We start from the raw sequence: 19,821 nt of genomic DNA on the forward strand, positions 1-19,821 counted from the left end.
TTTAGGTTAAATCAGTGGCCATCAATTTTGAGTTAACATTAGTGTCTTTGGGGAAGATCAAAAACTTTTCATTGGTTTATAGTACTTATCCATCTCACCCTGGACTGTGAGATTCAGTTTCCATACGTTCTTTCATATCCGTCTCTGCCGTGCCTAGTCCCAACTTGTTTTCTGCTTATTGCCCAGTATGCTCTGTTTTGGTTGTTTACCTCCCTAATGCAAGTTGTATGTGTCCTTCTATCTATTATGAAAACAATATGGTCATTTAGCCTTCTTTTTTGGTAATTTCTGGGTCAAGCTGGGGTTAGTATTGTAATCATTCTCCTTTTATCTGAGCACTTAGAACACATGGTTAGCATATTTATAATGTTAAAAATCAAAGTAGCCCTATCTCCATACAAATCACACCAAGTAATCCACAGGCAAAGTCAAAGATACAATGTTAACTGTTCATGATTGCAATGCTCAGAAATTGCACACTTAAGTTGCATCCCTTGGAGTGATGCAACAATGGATAATCCATTATTGTGAACTGCAAATCATGGTTGCCATCATGAGTGGTCAGGGTTAAAAACAGTAACAGGACCGGGCGCAGTGACTTATGCCTGTAATCCCAGCACTTTGGGAGGCTGAGGCGGGTGGATCATCTGAGGTCAGGAGGTCGAGACCAGACTGGTTAACATGGTGAAACCCCATCTCTAGTAAAAATTCAAAAATTAGCCGGGCATTGTGGTGCGCACCTGTAATCTCAGCTACTCAGGAGGCTGAGGCAGGAGAATCACTTGAACCAGGGAGGCGGAGGCTGCAGTGAGCCGAGATCACACCATTGCACTCTAGCCTGGGCAACAGAGTGAGACTCCATCTCAAAAGAAAACAAAACAAACAAACAAACAAAAAACAGTGACAGTGACTATGGGCATCTATGCCATATCCACTTGACACTAAAAATAGTATTGCTTTCAACCCTTATTTTGGGAGACCGGGTATGGATTTGGTACCTTTGCCCTAAAACTTGAGCAACCATTGCTGAAAAATGAGACTTTTTTGCATTCTGGGGAGGGCTTTCCTGGAATACAGGATTTTTAGCACTAAAACTGGGATAGTACCAAGGAAATCAGGATGATTGGTCACCCTATTATGCCTTTAGTAGCTTTCCAGAGCACTGAAATAATTGTTTTTGATGTTTTTGTCCAGCTTTATAGTAGTTGCTTTTGGAGATCTGTTAACTTCCTTAATTCATCATGCTGGAAGTGAATCTCTGACACTATTATGTACTTTACATATTATTTTTAGTGTGTCTCTGTCTCATTAAAATGTAAACCCAATGAAAATAGAGATTTTTGTCTGTTTTGTTCACTGCTATATTCCATGTACTTGATACATAGTAGGCACTCAATAAATATTTTTTGATGACTAAATGAATTAATGACATTTGAAGGAATGTGGAGGAGAGAATAATCAAACTAGGATAAACTAGTTAGTAAGGTAGTAGAATGGTCCAGATTAGAGATTGTAGAGATACTGGAGATAATGAAAAATACACTGACTCAAGAGACAGTTAAGAAGCAAAATTGCAGGCTGGGCACGGTGTCTCAGCCTGTAATCCCAGCGCTTTGAGAGGCCAACATGGGCAGATCACCTGAGGTCAGGAGTTCGAGACCAAACTGGCCAGCATGATGAAACCCCTCTACTAAAAATACACACACACAAATATTAACTAGGCGTGGTGGCAGGCACCTGTAACTTCAGCTACTCGGGAGGCTGAGGCAGGAGAATCGCTTGAACCTGGGAGGCAGAGGCTGCAGTAAGCTGAGATAGTGCCATTGCATTCCAGCCTGGGTGACAAGAGCGAAACTCCATCTCAAAAACAAAAAAAGCAAAATTGCCATGATTAATGATGAAGTGGAGATGAATGTGGGGAGTGAAGTAGAGGGCAGTGTCAAGAATAATTCCTTGGTCTTTGGCCTGCAGAACTGAGTGGATAGAAGTGTAGTCACTGAGTTGGGAAACAGTGGGCCAGTACCAGGGAGAAGATCATGAGTTCTCTTTTAGATAGATTGTTTGAGATGCCTTTGAGATAACTAAGCAATTTCAAATAAGCAGTTGGATATATGATCCTAGAATTGAGGGGGAAAATGTTGGCTAGAGAGATATTGGCTGGAGAGATAAATGAGTGTGTCATCAGTCCCAGTGGTAATGAACATGGTAAATAATGTGATGAGTGTGAATGACTACCAAGAAGAGAGAAGAGAGGGCCTAAGATTAAGCTGCGATTGTTACTCTGTCTGCACTCAATTTTTACTTCGATTAATGAAATAACTTGAGTGTAAACTGGAACCTAAGTTAGGATTTTAAATCACAAATATCTTAAAGATTTTGAAATGCAACAATTAGAAGAGATTTTCAGGTTTTCTCCTGTTTTTCCCTTAGGGCTCATTTTTAGAGATAAGGTATGTTTCACAGTAGAGTTTAGTGTCCATTGGTTATTTTGTTTCATTTTAATGTTGGTTATAGGTGACTATGGAGCGTGATGGTTCTAACTTTTTAGGTATTTATCAAATCCGCTTGTGTGCGCAGCACTGTGCTAGGTGCTATGAAGATGTACATAAGACATATATCTGTGCTTACTTGAGGAATTTTCAAACTATTTGGAGGAAGAATTGTATATTAAACTTGAAAGAGGGTCGGGCACGGTTGCTCACGCCTGGAATCCCAGCACTTTGGGAGGCCAAGGCTGGTGGATCACCTAAGGTCAGGAGGCTGGCCAACATGGTGAAACCCCATCTCTACTAAAAATACAAAAAATTAGCCAGGTGTGGTGGCGGGCACCTGTAATCCCAGCTACTTGGGAGGCTGAGGCAGGAGAATGGCTTGAATCTGGGAGGTGGATGTTGCAGTGAGATAAGATCACGCCATTGCACTCTAGCCTGGGCAACAAAAGTGAAACCCTGTCTCAAAAAATAAAATAAAATAAAAATAAAAATAGAAAACAAACTTGAAAGAGACTTTAAAGATCTTCTGGTCTTCCTTCATATTTTACAGAATATAAAAGCATGTCCCAGAAACAAGAAATGACTTTCCAAGTTCAAAATGAAGTGATAGAAATCTGAGTAGAAGCCAGGGCTCCCAATCTCTAGCCTAACCAAGTGCACTGCTCTTTTTATAAAATCATTTATTCATTCAACAGATATTTCTTGAGTGCCTACTGTGTGAACGTACTGCTGCAGGCAGTAGTTTTAAATCATGCTACTTTTTCATCTGCATTCACCTCACCTCTGGTGACTAATAGTTGTATTCCTAGTACTGGGGCATTCAGTAAGCAGAGTTGAGTGACAGCTGGGTGTGGCTTACAGCTGGATCATCCACTTTCAATTTATAATCACTTCTTAGTGCCTGAAGGAAGAGGAAATAAGTGCTGGATTAACATATGAAGCAATTAGAGAATAATATATGTTATACGATATATAATTAAGTGCTAAATTGTATTGCATGACTGTAAGGGCAACAGGGAGGAACAGGAGCCAAGGCCCAGAGTACGGACAGCTATCTTAGGTAGGACAAGCTCTTCCAAGAGTAGTAACCATCGGATCTCTCACATGTTCATCTGAGAAAGTTCAGCAAATATTTATTGTACAGGCAGTGTGCTAGGGATATCTCCCAGGGATATAAAAAGAATAAGACATGGTCCCTTCTCCCAAAGATCTAGTGGGAGAGACAGATGAAATACTTTTAATTTAAATATAATACAGTAAGTGATGAAATAGAGGTCTGGCCAGAGCGCTATGGAAGCAAAGAGGAGGGCAGCTTCACCTAATCAAAGGATAAGGTCAAGGCTTTTTGGATGCTGACATGTGAACTGAATCTTCAAGGCCACTAGGTCTCAGCTAATCCAAGAATGTTGCAAGAGGAGTTCTAGGAAGCAAGAACAGCATGAATAAAAAACAAAGACCCAGTCGGGGCGTGGTGGCTCACGCCTGTAATTCCAGCACTTTGGGAGGCTGAGGTGGGTGGATTATGAGGTCAGGAGTTCGAGACCAGCCTGACCAATATGATGAAACCCTGTCTCCACTAAAAAATACAAAAATTATCTGGGTGTGGTGGCAGGCGCCTGTAATCCCAGCTACTCAGGAGGCTGAGGCAGAAGAATCGCTTGAACCTGGGAGGCGGAGGTTGCAGTGAGCCGAGATTGAGCCATTGCACTCCAGTCTGGACATCAGGGCAACACTCCATCTCAAAACAAATAAACAAACAGCAGCAACAACAACAACAAAAACCCAAAAAGAAACAAAGACCTTTGTCTCCTATTCTCCTTATCAGGAAAACTGGAGACAATTAACTTAGCTATTCCTAAGTAAAATAAGATAAAAACCACTCGGTATCGCTGATTATAAACTAGCTCTTGTAGCTAACTTTTATTGAGCTCTATGAGCCAAAAATTGTGGTAAGTTTCTCACACAATTCTTATAAAACTCCTTGAGAAAGGTACTCCTAGCATCCTTAGTTTACAAATGAGACAATGAAGACACTGAGAAGTTAACCTGAAACCAGGATTTGTGTCCAGGCCATTTGATTCTTTGCCTTCCTGTCTGAATTATGTCCTATTGTGAATATTAGCTTCCCACAAATCTTATCCATATGGAATTACTCTACCTTTTAGACTTATTATTATAATATTTGAGAGTAGTGTATATCTGTCTGATCATGTTATTTAACCAACAACCAAAATAGGGCTGTTGGTTACAGGAACAAAGGTTCTCAGGCTCACTGGAGACCCAGTGGTAAAGCTAGTTTTTCGTGTGGGTCCTCACTAAAATACATGCCTAAGAATGATATTAATCAGAATGAAGTCTCTTGGACATTTCAATGTAACTGATGAGACAGCCATGTTATTATTTTTTTCTTTTTTCACTTTGATGGCTGCAGGTCAGTGGTTCTCATATATTTGAGTATATCACGATCTCACCTGGGGAGCTTGTTTTAAATATATAGTTGCTGGGCTCCATTTCACACATATGCCAGAGTCGCTGGGGTAGGACTCAGGCTGCTAAATTATAAACAAATTCATGAAATGATTTCATTCCATTTAAGTTCCACTTCTCCCCATTCTTCATTAGATTCTCCTTCTCTCTCCAGGGCCTTACTTCAGTAGATATTTACTAAGTGCCTACTATTAACCAGGCACAGAGTTCTGTGGGCTAAGGATAGAGCAGTGAACACAACAAAACAAAGCTCCTGCTCCAATAGAGCTTCATTCTAGTCGGGAGACAGATAATAAACACATGAGCAAGTAAATAAGAGGTAGTACAGCACAGTGATTAAGAGCTTGTGCTCTGGAGCTAAAACAAATGTAGCCCTGAAACATGGTCTTTCCTCTTCCTGGTTGTTTGAATTTGAGCAAGTTACTTAATTGCTCAACAGTTTCTTCCTCTGTGAAATGGGACTAATAATATTCCCTGCTTCTCAGTGCTATTGTAAGGATCTAATAAGACCATATACACAAAGTACTGAGTGCAGTGCCTGATACATTGTCTGCAGTCAGAGTTAACTCCTTTTGAAATGACTCATGATTGCACCAGTACTGGAAGTTTAGTTACTTCTGCAATATTGCCATCAACATATTAAATTAAGTTCAGCTTCTGTGTTTATTCAGCACTCAATAAACAATGTTGTAGAGATGTTGCTGTGTCTCTAAGCATTTCCCCTGCCACAGTTGCTAGTTTCCTGAGCTGTGTCTATACCATGCCCAGCCTCAAATTGCTAAACAAGGAAGAGATATCAACAACAAAGTCCATCAGAGTCCCCAGCTCCTCAATTAGTTGCCTGAGTATTTCCATCGGCTGGATAGAATTAAGAACGTTGACTGGACACAGTGGCTCATGCCTGTAATACCAGCACTTTAGAAGCCCGAGGCAGGTGAATCACCTGAGGTCAGGAGTTCGAGACCACCCTGACCAACATGGTGAAACCCCGTCTCTACTAAAAATACAAAAATTAGCCAGGCATGGTGGCAGGCGCCTGTAATCCCAGCTATTCAGGAGGCTGAGGCAGGAGAATGGCTTGAACCTGGCAGGCAGAAGTTGCAGTGAGCCGAGATCGTGCCATTGCACTCCAGTCTGGGCAACAAGAGCAAAACTCTGTCTCAAAAAAGAACAAAAAAGAAAAAAAAAAAAAAAAAAGAATGCTATAAAGCCTCACCAATACAGTAAGTGAAAATTTAAAAATAAGCAACAAAAACTAAGTAGACGCTGGGAACCAACACTAGTAGGTAGATCAATCAGATGATATGACAGTGAAGGGATATAGTTTTAAAAACCATCTTTCATATTTGTTGGGACAAGAACATTCACAATCATCATAATCTCTCTTGTGTCTCATAACAACCTTGCAATTCTCATTTAATTGATGTGTAAATTAAAGCTAAGTGCAGCAAATGAATTGCCCAAGTAAACTCTGCTAGTTAGTGGCAGGCCAGTGATTAGTACTCAGGACATCTGAATCTTATGCAGCATTTCATACAAATAAATAGCTTTTTTTTCCCCCACAGGAACATTTAAAATGCTTAATCCATCCACTTGAAAAATAAAGAATAAGAAATACAAAATGTATTCAATATACAAAATGCAAATACATAATACTTCATTTTCTTTTTGCATTTGTCATGTTTGCAAGTTTACATTTGTTTATGCGATTACATGATTCAAGCCCATCTCCCCAACTACACCAAAATGAATCATATCAATTTTTAATCTAACACATAGTAGGTGATCAAGATGTATTTAATGAATACATGAGTGATCTACTGGTGTTGATTATAATCAGGAGGTCACATGTAGGTGAATTTAGTTGTTGGTTTAAGGAGGAGCAGAAATGCTAGCGGTATCTTATACAGAAACACTGAAAATGGGCAAAGGAGTCACTTCCTAGTTGCTGAAGAGGATGATTTGCATGTACTGGAGTTCGTGATTTGAAGTCAAGAGCAGGGCTGATCTAAGCAGAGCAGCTGCGGTTGCTAAGCATTGGTTTACAGGGTAGTGAAAGTCAAGGGGCTGTCTCAATTCTTTAAAAAAAAAAAAAAAAGCGGGGTGGGGGGGTTTCTTAATGCTTAGTCCTTAACAGATCTACATCAGAATACCTGGGTAGTTTAAGGAGGCAGATTCTTGGATCCAAACCTTCAGAATTTCCAGGGGGCAGTGCCAAAAAATCTGCACTTATAACAAGCTCTCCAGGTATTTCTCACTTCCAAAGTTTAAGAACTACTAGACCTGGAATAGGTCTAAGACTGTATCTGGGGAAGAGTCAGCCTTATGTTAATATTATAAAGTAAGAAGAAGAGAAACCTATGAAAGAAAAGAAGAGCAGCCAGAGAGCCAGAGTCAGGGCATTGTTGTTATGAGCCAAGGGAGGTGAAAGTTTAAGAACAAGTAGATGACCAAAAATGTCAAATGTAACAGAGATATCAAGAATGAAGACAGACCAGCCTGGGCAACATGGCAAAACCCCGTCTCTACAAAAAAAAGTACAAAAGTTAACTGGGCGTGGTGTTGCGCACCTTAGTCCCAGCTATTCAGGAGGCTGAGGTAGGAGGATCACCTGAGCCCAGGAGGTCGAAGCTTCAGTGAGCTGTGATCACGCCACTGTATTCCAACCTACAGAGCAAGACCTTGTCTCAATTAAAAAAAAAAAAATGAAGATAGAGAAAAGCTGTTGAATTTGGCAAAAAGATCAACTGTGGCCTTGGAGTATATTTTTTGTAAAGTTGTGATGTAAAATACAGACTTTTCTGGGCCCTGACCTGTCCTTCAAGACCCAACTAAAAACATTGCCTCCCAGTGATGTATTTCTTGGACTGAGTCCACCAATCCCTGTGGTAGATAATTCTATTATAGCAGTTCACCTATTATACTAAAATTCTGTTCACCTGTTTTTCTTCCTTATTAGACTGAGAATTTATTGAAGGCAGAAGCTGTGCCCCCTTTTTTTTTTTTCATCTGTTTGCCCCCCACCAGCTTTATTGAGATCTAATGGACAAATAAGAATTGTACATATTTAATGTATACAATTTGGTGTTTTGATAAGAAGCCATATCTTGTTCCTTTTCAAATCTCCAGGGTCTGGCATAATACCTGGCATACAGAAGATGTGTGTAAATGCCTGCTGAATGAATGATTGGAGAGCAATTGGAGGCAAAGGAGCAATTGCAGTCTGGCAGTGAAAGGAGATGAATCCCATAGTTTGAAGGCAAATGAGAGCAGGGCAGTAGATGCTGCTGGAGCAGGTAATAAGTAGGGAATCGGATTCTCCAGAGCATGGAAAAGATGTAATTAAAAGCACAGCTTTGAAAAGCTTTAGAAAGCAAGCGGGACAGCTCTTTCTCTGAGTCTTGAAGGCAGCATGAGAGGGTAGGTGTATAAGATAAAGTAGCTTAGCTCAGATGACCCCTTGCTAAATAAGTCATGAAGTTAATGCCTTTGCTGAGAATGAGGTGGAAAAAGTGAGATCTCGAGCCTGAAGAAAAAAACTGGAAGAGCGTTGGTAAGAGTGTATTGGTGAATCAGTAAGAGATGACTAGATCTCATGCTATATCCCCAGGCATTAAGGGCATGTTATCACAATCCGATTCCTTTCTGTAGACCTTGAAATAACAGGCTGCATCTATCAGTCATGCTAATTGGGACTGGCTACCAGACTTGGGGCCTGGAAGTAACTGGAGTCACTGATATCTCCCTCTCCTGAACTCTCTCTGCACTTCCTTTCCACCTTTTAAGGCACTTAGTGTAGTTTATCTCCTATTGTAACTATTTATCTTTTTCTTGGTAGACTGTAAACAATTGAAGGCAAGGGCTGTGTCTTAGTCACTGTTGTGTCGTACCTCAGCATAGTGCTTTGTACATAATAGGCAGATGTCTGTACCAGCCACACGTCTCTAATATAGCATTTATCACATCATACTGTATATGTCTGCTTGCTGTCTCTTCTTTTTGACCATGAGCTCAAGGGCAGGGTTTGAGTTGTATTGATCTAGGTCTCCATTGTGTTTGGAACTTAGTAGTTTTGCAAGTGTTTATTGAATCAAAGTTTGTTGAAATGAATGCATGGATGAAATAATGAATAAGGAATAAAAGATAGCAAAATGTGGGGATTTGGGGCGGGGACTTAAAAAGATGGCATACTGCCTAGGCATTGTATTTTGTCAGTCTCATCCTGGCATCAGTAAGTGTGTAAAGCTGGTAGAAAATGATGCTGGGAAACCTGTCTTCTTGTACACCATAAATGTTTGGAATACACATTCTGGATCTTCTTATGTAAATCTTTAGCCACTCCCTTTCACAGCATAGGGCCTTGCGTAAAAGGGCTAAGGGTTCCTTGCAGCTAAATGGCTGATTTGTCCACCCTTATTAGGTACCTATTTGAAGAGTTCAACGTCACACCACCATGGTCACTGTTTGCTTGGGAAATTACACTTTAAAGTTGACATTGCAGAGAAAAGTTAAAAGATTGACGAAACAGTATAGAAACAGCACTGGATCAAAACAGTGGAAATCCACCCCCACTACAGGAAAAATGGCTCTTGAAGAGCATCTTTAAAATTTCACTAGTTTGTTAAGGCTTTTGTTGTTGTTGTTGTTAAAGTCTGTGAAGCCCATAGCAAATAACAAAAGCTAACACTTACATAGGGCATACTATATGCCTAGGCATTATTCTGTGTGATTTACATGTATTATCTCATTTCTCACAACTACCTTTTGAGACAAATACCATTATGATCTCCATTTTGGACAGGATGAAACTGAGGGACTGAGAGGTAATACAAAGCAATCAAGGTCATACAGCTAGAAGTGGCGGAGCTGGAGTTCAAACCCAAGCATGGCTCCAATACACCAAAGAGGAAAGCACTCGTCTAGGTGTCTGGTTTACATGTGTAGATTATAAAGAAAATCACCTTATCATTTCTGATTATGATAATCCCAGCATTTATGGAGAGTCTATTATATGCCAGGGATGCTAATAACACGCTTTAGTTGCATTATTTCATTTCTTCCTTACCACAAACCCGTGAGGCACTATTTTTATCCCCATTTTAAAGACCAAAAAAAAAAAAAAGGTATAAAGGTTAAAACGATTCGCCCAAGGATTGAAATGCAGGCAGGCTGACTCGACTACGAGCTTCTCAGTCTTTCCTGGCAATAAAATGAACGGAGGACCTGAAAGAGATGCCACGAGAGTACAATGAAATAATGGATGTGAAAAGGCCTCGGTGAACAAGTGCAAGGGATAAGGCCTGTCTACGTGAATCACTGTTGTGAACTGGTTACCCAGGGCCCCTGTCCAACGGTTTCCAGTCCCAACCCTGCCCCTTCTCCGCCCAACCCACAGCGATATCTTTGAATCTCTTTATCTCCTCGGATCCTGCCCCCAAACACTTGGCGGAGCAGCGGAGCGGAGAATAGAAGGTCCGCGCGCGAACAGGAGGCGGGGCCTGCCGCCTCGAGCCGTACAGGGGGTGGTTTCTGCACATGCGCTGTGTCTCTGCGGCTTCAGCGGCCCCCTCTCTGCGGCCAATCAGGGCCCGCGGCGCGCTCGGGACGTATCAACGCTCTGTGGGTCGTGTGCGTGCGAGGGGGGCGACGTAAGGGCGCTCCGCGAGCCCGTCTCTCCTCGAATGAAAGGAAACAACCTCCGGCGACAGAGCCCCGCTCTCAGGCACTGCCGGAGAACCGAGACCGACTTCTTTCTCTTTACCCTCATTGGCGCTTCTCTCCTGCCGTCCGCCTCTGGGCCCTGCCGGTGAGTCCCCACGGAACCCTGGGGCCCCCCATTCTCTGCCCGGCGGGAGAAGACAAGGAGGATGGCGGTGGCCAGGCCGCCGCCCCTGCCCGTTGTTAAAGGGGACTCTTGGTGGTCTCGCTTTATTGTCAGGGACCCCAGAAGCGCCGCTCATTGTAGACGCTTGGCGGAGAGGCTGCTGAGAAAGTGCCTTGGAGGTACAGAAGGAGAGGTTAGGCTTACGCCTAGACTTCGGGGGAGGGGGCGCAACATTTGAGGAGGGAAAAAACTGGGAATTTTTAGTTTTTGCCGTTGCTTAGAACATATTTGGGAAGGAGGGAGACTCCCAGTTTGGGAAGAGTAAGAGGAAGATTGTTAGGATGGCAAAAGAGCTAGCCTTACGGAATGAGGAAAAACTCCGGGGTGGGGGGAATTAGGGGTGAAACTGGGGTATAAGGGGAAGCTTACAACGAAGACTGTGAGAGGGCTAACTCTTGGGGGAGGGGGCATAAAGAAAGTGGTAGGATGATATTTTCCTGGATTCGGGAGGATTGGAAAAGGACGTTTAGGGGACCCTGACTTTACGACGGAAAGGAACCTGCTGAAGTGTTTTAGAGGAAGATAGTTTTGTGACTTTAGCGCTTGATTAGAGGGAGATCTTGGAGTCTAGTGTGTATTGGGGGAATAAATAACGGAGAGGATCCGGTACTTTATGTGTACTGTCTTTCATTATATGGATGAACACCACGATATTCTTTTCCAATTTCTGTTCGTTTTGATATTCTGCGTGGAAGTTAGAAAATCTTTTGTTTTTAGAAAACCTTTTATTTTCATCGCCTTACTACGTAATGTCAGGTCTTATTTATACTGTTCAAATTATTTCTCTACCCTTGGGTTTGAAACAACTGGAAAATTCCTTTAGTTTCCTTTTGAATAACCGCAAAAAGCAGTGCGAAGCATGTAATAATATCGTGCAACCAAATTCAGGTGCCCTTCCGGTATATCTTATTCGTTTATTTCTGTCCACTGTAACTTTCCTGTTAGAAATACTGCTTCTTTGGGGAATCACGTTTGTTATCTATTTTGATTTGTATATTTCAACTTGCTGTCGCGTGGAATGTTTTAATCTTCCGGAACTGCAGTTTTTGTTGTTTTGTTTGTTTTTCTGTGAAAATGCTTTTTCAGATACCAGGCATTGAACGAGCTCTGGAGTTGGTTCTTGAATGCTCTCTCTGATGTTTCAGGTTGTTTCTACCTTGGTGCTTCACAGCATCTTGGAAAATCAGAAATGCATTGATTGCTTAAGCTTAACTAATCTAGCTTTTATTTTTTTTCCAGGCATTTAAATTATGTATTACACGCTGTTATTGTTGCCTCTCTATTTCTGCTTTGTAGTGTTTTCCATAATGCGATGTTTCTTTTAAAGAAAAGGCTTCATTGTTGCGTGAAAGCATCAAACTTTGATCTCTGCATGGCCTGAAAAACCTTTTAGACTAAAATTAAAATGCCATATAGCTGTGGATCATTATGAACCCCTTAGTATTGGTCCTTGGAATGCCCTTATTCTACTTAAGTAGAGACCACAAATGTGACAACATTAGATAAAAATCTGTACTTTTATGATAAAGACATTTTTTGCTAGGAGTCATTGTTTCCATGATGTTCTCCACTTCATGTTTTACAAGGAGACTAAAAAAATTACCAAGATATGCACAGATGTATTATTTGAATTTTAGTGGAAAAATCCATTTAGTAATTGCACATTGGGGAAAGTTTTTAATTGGTTTGGTGCACTTTTTTTGTGGCTCTTGTTACTTTACAAATTAAATTTAAACTGATTACAGAAAAAAATACACTAGAATATTTTTGAATGCAAAATAAAGTGTACCTTTTTTCTCTTTTAGATTTTGGGGTCTTTGATATCTAGAAAAGCAGGTTCTCAAAATTAGAATGAGAAATTAGCCTGTTTATAAATTGGAAGAGGCAGAATTCAATATAGATAGAATTTTGGGGATGCCATTTCGGAATTAATTTTAAGAATACGAAGTGATTTTTTCCATTCTAGAAATTTTCTTTATCCTAAGCCAGTTTTATAGCCAGTGCTAGGATTGTTTGGAAATTACACATTAAAGATGTCTGTACGGGATTTGATTTATACTGTGCCATCCTTTCAGCTGGCCAGGATGACCGGGAGTAATGCTGAATACATTATTATGGTGATTTCAGAGTGCCTACTATTCATTGCACAGTAGTAAAGAAACTAATTTAGAACTCAAATATAATAGCAAATTCTGATGCTGTTTATGGATTTTGGTATTTTGCATAGTTGATTCTAAAAATTTGGGCAGCTATATTCTTGATAAAGCAACCGAACACATACTTGCCTGAGCAAATGCAAACACACTTCCCTTTTGTTTCTTTTGTTTCTCTGTTATGTCCTTTTTTTTTTTCTTTAATCCTAAAAGTATTTGCTGCCTGTTTTCAATCAGTTTCACAGTTTATAGCCAGTGCTATGAATACAGTACTATGGTAAAGTATCCGTTGCCATTTGGAAGACTGAGATATTTAAAATTATAGATAGCATTAAGAGTTTGTTAAACCTATCAAAGCAGAGACTGTCAGGGCCTTTGAAGTTGTGTTTAAAAGAAAATTCTAGACATAAATGGATGAGAAGACATGTTTTCTTTGTAGCTTCAGGTTAGATTTTGATTATCTGAATTTTATATTGAAAAGCACTGAATAGTTTGTAGATATTACCTTCCTAGCATACAACTGCTACTGTTCTTGTTGGTGAACTAATGCTTCTCGGAAAGCTGCAATGTAGTGTTAGAAAATTTTTTTTAACATAGTGTTATGAAACTGTTCAAATGTATAGACAAATGGAAAGAATTTAGCAAATTAATTTTAAGACAAAAGTTTGAGATTTTTCTTGATTGTGATGTGTGTTGTGGCAACCTGGATCTTGAACTGCTTAGTCCTGTTGATTTGGGAAAACTATACAAATCAAGTAACTGGTTTTAAATTTCTTCTGAGGAATCCATATTAAGATTGATGATCTAAATCTGAAACCTTTCATGTTACAGCTTTCCTTCCCTTTTTTTTGACTACCCTGTACTACCTATAATTATAATGTGACCAAATTTAAGGCTCATGCAGAAAAAAATTTCTTCCTTTACACAATATTACTAATTTAAGTATGGAAGTTACTACATTTAGAAAACCACTATCAGTTTGTGACTTTAATTGATAAGCAGGCTTGGAGTAAATCTTAGAGTCATATAATATGGTTGTTTTATAAATAATTGGGTCTTAAAGTTTGCATTTTTAAATAGACTGTTAGAAGCTTAACTTTTTATTTACTTGAGAATGGAATAGAATAGCAAAAAGTAATTTATTAAAGACATATACCTGATTTTTTTTTAACTCAGAAGTAATTTTTAAAGTGCATCAAAGTCGTAGTTAGGTAAATTCATTTTACTTTTATTGTTTTATCAATATGTGAACTTTGAGAAATTGTTCAGTTGTAGAATTCTGTTCCCACGGAGTATTCTGAAGTTTCCTTAGTAGCTTTTGCCCTGTTCTTAAGAGGTATAATTCTTTATCTCCTTGAAAGGGCACACTAGCTACACACGAAAAATATTTTACATTAATTATGCCAGCAGGTGATAATTTAATATTATACATTGTACATTTTTATCCGCACAGAAATAGTGTCAGTTATTTCACATATCCTCCAATTTGGGAGCGGTTTGATTTTTCTCAGTTACTCTAAACTTCATTTAGCTATCTGTCTATCTGTCTGTCTGTATTGATTATGGAGGCATCTTAGATTTTAATGTTAATTTATGTATACTAAATAACCATTTAAAAATGTATGTATTAAAACCTAGGTCAAACATTAAACAACTTACTTGAATATGTATAAACTGATTTTAAAACGAAATGAATTTTGTTACCTTTCTTATTCTCTGTAGCATTTCTTGGGGCTTCAAGGGGCTTAATTTGTCTGTACTAAATAAATATTTTAAAATGTGTATATTAAAACCTAGGTCAAATTTTGAACAGCTTTAATGAATATGTATAAACTGATTTTAAAATAAAATTAACATTGTCGCCCTTTTTATTCTCTGTAGCATTTCTTGAGGCTTAAAGTGGCATTCTAAAGGCAATTTAAAAATCATGTCAAGCTCAGTTGAACAGAAAAAAGGGCCTACAAGACAGCGCAAATGTGGCTTTTGTAAGTCAAATAGAGACAAGGAATGTGGACAGTTACTGATATCTGAAAACCAGAAGGTGGCAGCGCACCATAAGTGCATGGTAAGTATACCAGCAGTAACAGAGACCTTGAACCGATTCATGAGAATCTTAATAACACATGAATGTTCCTGAATACTAAAAAAAAACAAAAACCAAAGAAAACTCAGTTAAATTTTAAGAAATGGTTTATCACTGATGCTATGCCATTTTTACTAGAAAATTACCATTTAAATTTAACATCTTATTTACTGTTTTACTGTAATTTATATATGAACCTTGATTTTTTTTTAATGTAATTTATAGCTCTTTTCATCTGCTTTGGTATCATCACACTCTGATAATGAAAGTCTTGGTGGATTTTCTATTGAAGATGTCCAAAAGGAAATTAAAAGAGGCACGAAGCTGGTAAGTTGTTATTTCTGCCTCTTGAGAATAAAAATTATTTAAACTCATTAAAGAGGAAATTGCTTATTTTAGAGTGTATTGCATTATTAACTGAGTATATTTTTAAATTGCAGGCTTTTTTTTTTTTTTTCCTGAGCCAGCAAAATCCAAGGCCGGGTTTATCTTATTTACCACTCAACAAAAAGGAATGAGTCAATATTTATACTATTCAATTTTTTTTTGCTTTTCAAAGAGAATTAAAATCTTTTTGGAGGCTGTTTACTTAGAAAACAAGCAGTTTGGTTAATTCGAGTATATATTGTGTTAAAGTCTTCATGCAAGTTTATTTTTCATAATTCTGATATGTTTTCATCTCCATCATAAAGTTATTATGGTCATTACAAATGAAGATGACAGTAGCCTCTCAACAGGAAAGTGTTAGCTCTTGCCGAATGAAGTATTTTATTGTAGTTCAGCTGTATAACACAACATTTATGACTTTGGATAACTTTCAGTGAATTTCACAGGAGCTTTTCTGAAGCTGTGTTAGAGTAATGTTCCTGTAATTGTCTTCACTACCAATAACCATATTAGTAAGATATTACCTTGCTCTATTGGAATAGTAGTGTCATCTCAGTTGGTACTTATGACACATTATGGTTTACTTTGAAACAATTAATGGGAAGATTTATTTTTATTTTTCTCATTTGAACCCTTTATTAAAATTACATCCATAAATGTACCTTTAATAGCTTTGCTCTCCAGTTTCATTTTTTAAAAGATAGGTTTTGCCAAACATATAACTGTGTTTGTAGTTACTACATAACCTCTTATTTCACAAAGACTCTGAGATGGTAGTTTTTGGATGAAATGGTAATGGGAAGGGGGGGGCTATCATTTTGATGATCAGGAATGATATGTTTTGAAAAGTAGTCTTCTATTAATAGTTTTACATAAAAAGCAATATGAAGAAATATGGATTCAAAGATGACATTTGAGATTTGCTTTAGGATAGTCTCAAATCCTAGTATCAGTATTAGTACAAATGAGAATTCAGAGGTCAGACCATTTTTGTTGTAGTGAGACCTTAATTATGAAAATGTTTATCTTCCCCATCCTAAAAACTGTAGATAGTAATAGAAAGCTCCGTTTTGTTTTGTTTTTCTTTTTTCTATCTTTTTTTTTTTGAGACAGTTTCACTCTTGTTGTCTAGGCTGGAATGCAGTGGCGCAGTCTTGGCTCATGGCAACCTCTGCCTCCTTGGTTCAAGTGATTCTCCTGCCTCAGCCTCCCAAGCAGCTGGGATTACAGGCATGCGCCACCATGTCTGGCGAATTTTGTATTTTTAGTAGAGACGGTGTTTCACCATGTTGGTCAGGCTGGTCTTGAACTGTAGACCTTAGGTGATTTGCCCACTTCGGCCTCCCAAAGTGCTGGGATTACAGGCGTGAGCCTCCGTGCCCAGCCTAGAAAGCCCTGTTTTTTAAATGTGAATTTTATTTGATGGTTTTAGGTTTCTTCATGTTACTGTGCTGATTTCTGAGAACTATAGCACTATGTTTTTATTTCCTAGTCCTTAAAACAAATGCAGATATAAAAAAGAATGATACTTACTTGAAAGTGATTGTGCTGTAAACCTTATTACCCCTTTATTTATTGCTTGACATTATGAATATCCCTGGAAAATATTTCTGTATCTTGACTCGTTAGCATTTTGTCACTTGACACAGCTCCTATAGTCAGAACAAAAGCAGTTTTGGTCCCTAATGTTGAAACATTATTAACAAATGCAATGCTTAGTGTTACATGTTATGTGAAGCAACAGCACACATCTGTCAATATTGCTAAGTTCAATGGAGATTTAATATATTTGGACCTATTTGTTGAAGCATCAGAACTTTGTACGAGTTTTACTATTATAAATTGTTTTGATTAATTTTTAGTGTTATAGTGTAGGGAGATAATTTCTTCCCCAAGTGTAGTGTGTTATAAATAATGAAACTTGTTCCTTGATCTAGGGAATGGAACAATACTGGGAATTGAGAACACATGCTTTAGTAACAGATTTGAGTTTGAATCCCAGCTCTGTCCTTTACTAGCTAAGTGATCCTGAGTAAGTTATTTACTTCTCCAGGCCATGTTTTCCTCACCTGCAAAAGGGGATAGATAATGACAGTACTTGCCTCCCAGAATTATTGCCAGAATTAAAAGAGGAAGTATATAGGATTTAAGGTGGTGCTGGGCACATGATTAGGACTTGATAAATAGTAGCCACCACTTATAGTTATTGTTTTTGTTTGTTTGCTTGTTTGTTTTTGAGATGGAGTCTTGCTCTGTTGCCCAGGCTGGAGTGCAGTGGTGCGATCTTGGCTCACTGCAACCTCCACTGTGTTCAAGCAATTCTCCTGCCTCAGCCTCCCGAGTAGCTGGGACTACAGGTGTGTGTCACCATGCCTGGCTAATTTTTAAAATGTTTTTTATTTTTAATAGAGACAGGGTGTCGCCACGTTGGCCATGCTGGTCTTGAACTGACTTCAGACCATCTCTCCGCCTCGGCCTCCCAAAGTGCTGAGATTACAGGCATGAGCACTGAGGAGTACTGGCAGAAGGGAAGAACTTTTGCTCCGTTTCCTTCCCTTAGAATGTCACAGTTTAAACAACTTATATAGGGGATAGGAGTGTAACATTTACACGTTTAGGTTTGAAATAATTTTTGAAACTCCTTTTAGCCTTCAGTTTTGCTGCTTTCATTATATCATTTTTACGTGATGTGCTATCAGGTAACCAAAATTCTAGGTTTAGGTTTTATTCTCTACTATTCCCTGTGTCAATTTGTCTAAGCAATAAAAGGGCTATCAATCAAATAGGAGGGGGAAAAAAAAGAGTGAAAAGCTTTATGTAACTAGATAAACTACATATAAACTAGTATAAACTAGGTAATCAGCTTCCCTGATTGACTTTTTTTTTTTTTGAGACGGAGTTTTGCTCTTGTTGCCCAGGCTGGAGTGCAATGGCGCGATCTTGGCTCGCTGCAACCTCCACCTCCTACGTACAAGCAATTCTCCTGTCTCAGCCTCCCAAGTAGCTTGGATTACAGGCATGCACCACCATGCCCGGCTAATTTTTATGTATTTAGTAGAGACAGGATTTCACCATGTTAGTCAGGCTGGTCGCGAACTCCTGACCTCAGGTGATCCACCCGCCTCGATCTCCCAAAGTGCTGGGATTACAGGCATGCGCCACCATGCCCGGCCTCTAATTGACTTTTGAAGGCATTTTATCCTGTGAGCCTGTGAGCCTGTTTGCTCTGGCTCCTGTTCATCTGGATTTCTAGGTGAAAAGTAAGTCATGAACACTCATTGAAAATCATCGAAAACTGGACCCCTCTGTGCTTTCAAGACAAATTTCAGTCTGTACCTGGTGTTGACTCCAAAGTTGCTTGCTTGCCCCAAAGAAAAGAACAGAGATAAGGAGGCTAGGGCTTGAGGTTAAAGTGTATGTATCAACAGCCAGGTGGGTCAGAGTTGAGGATGAGAGGGCTCAGTAGAGCAGGAGGTGCGTGTGTATGGTTTTTATGTTCTTGCTGCCACAAGCAATTTTCCAAGGTTCATGTCAGCCACAAGGATCAAAGGCGGAAAGCCATTCTGCATGAACATTTTCATCTCCTTGACACCATCTTTCATTATATAGCACCAAGATGGACCAGGAAAAATTTGCCAGAATACTAAGGCTTTTATGATTTGATGCCCTGTTTTTTCAATTTAGACAGATATATATTTTTCCAGTATGATTCCCAGTTTCTACTGAAGCCATATGGAGATACCACATCTGTACCATCTATTCTTACTCTCCAGTCATCTAGCCAAGAAATGTAAATTTCCAAGTAAAATTATGAGTTATCACTGCTTTTTTGAATTTGTTTAAGGAGATACTTGAGAGAAGGATATTTGAAGAATTTACTGTTTCTGGATGAAGCTAGCTGGTGAGATTACTAAGGGTATCTACATTGGATAGCTTTTTTTTTTTTTTTTTTTGATGGAGTTTCGCTCTTGTTGCCCAGGCTGGAGTGCAGTGACGTGATCTCAGCTAACTGCAACTCCACCTCCCAGGTTCAAGCAATTCCCCTGCCTCAGCTTCCCAAGTGGCTGCGATTATAGGCACCTACCACCATGCCCAGCTAATTTTTTGTATTTTTAGAAGAGATAGGGTTTCACCATGTTGGGCAGGCCGATCTCAAATTCCTGACCTCAGGTGATCCGCCTGCCTCTGCAGATAGCTGTTATTCTAATTGGTACCGGTGTCAGATTAGATCACAGATTACAAGAAGAGAAAAGAGTTCAGAAGGCCATTTAGTTCACCTTTCTTACCCCTATGCAAGATTTCCTACAAGCCACTCAAGATAAGATCTTTGGCCTG

General features: G+C 39.2%; 2 protein-coding genes across 4 annotated transcripts in view; both read left to right on the forward strand.

The window, feature by feature from the left end:
- HPRT1 (hypoxanthine phosphoribosyltransferase 1) overlaps window positions 1-19,821 on the forward strand; it is a 1,139,661-nt gene that overhangs the window by 999,836 nt on the left and 120,004 nt on the right. The gene's annotated exons all lie outside the window — the stretch shown is intronic.
- PHF6 (PHD finger protein 6) overlaps window positions 10,601-19,821 on the forward strand; it is a 55,822-nt gene continuing 46,601 nt past the window's right edge. The window contains exons 1-3 of one of the 3 annotated variants that reach the window (XM_050777325.1): window positions 10,601-10,785; window positions 14,898-15,081; window positions 15,325-15,426. In XM_050777325.1, the coding sequence (XP_050633282.1) occupies window positions 14,944-15,081; window positions 15,325-15,426 (240 nt within the window). In that variant the 5' untranslated portion in view covers window positions 10,601-10,785; window positions 14,898-14,943. The remainder of the gene's footprint in view (window positions 10,786-14,897; window positions 15,082-15,324; window positions 15,427-19,821) is intronic. The other 2 variants (XM_050777323.1, XM_050777324.1) reach the window with 2 other exon arrangements.

Source organism: Macaca thibetana, chromosome X, assembly GCF_024542745.1.
Source record: "Macaca thibetana thibetana isolate TM-01 chromosome X, ASM2454274v1, whole genome shotgun sequence".
NCBI lineage: Eukaryota > Metazoa > Chordata > Mammalia > Primates > Cercopithecidae > Macaca > Macaca thibetana.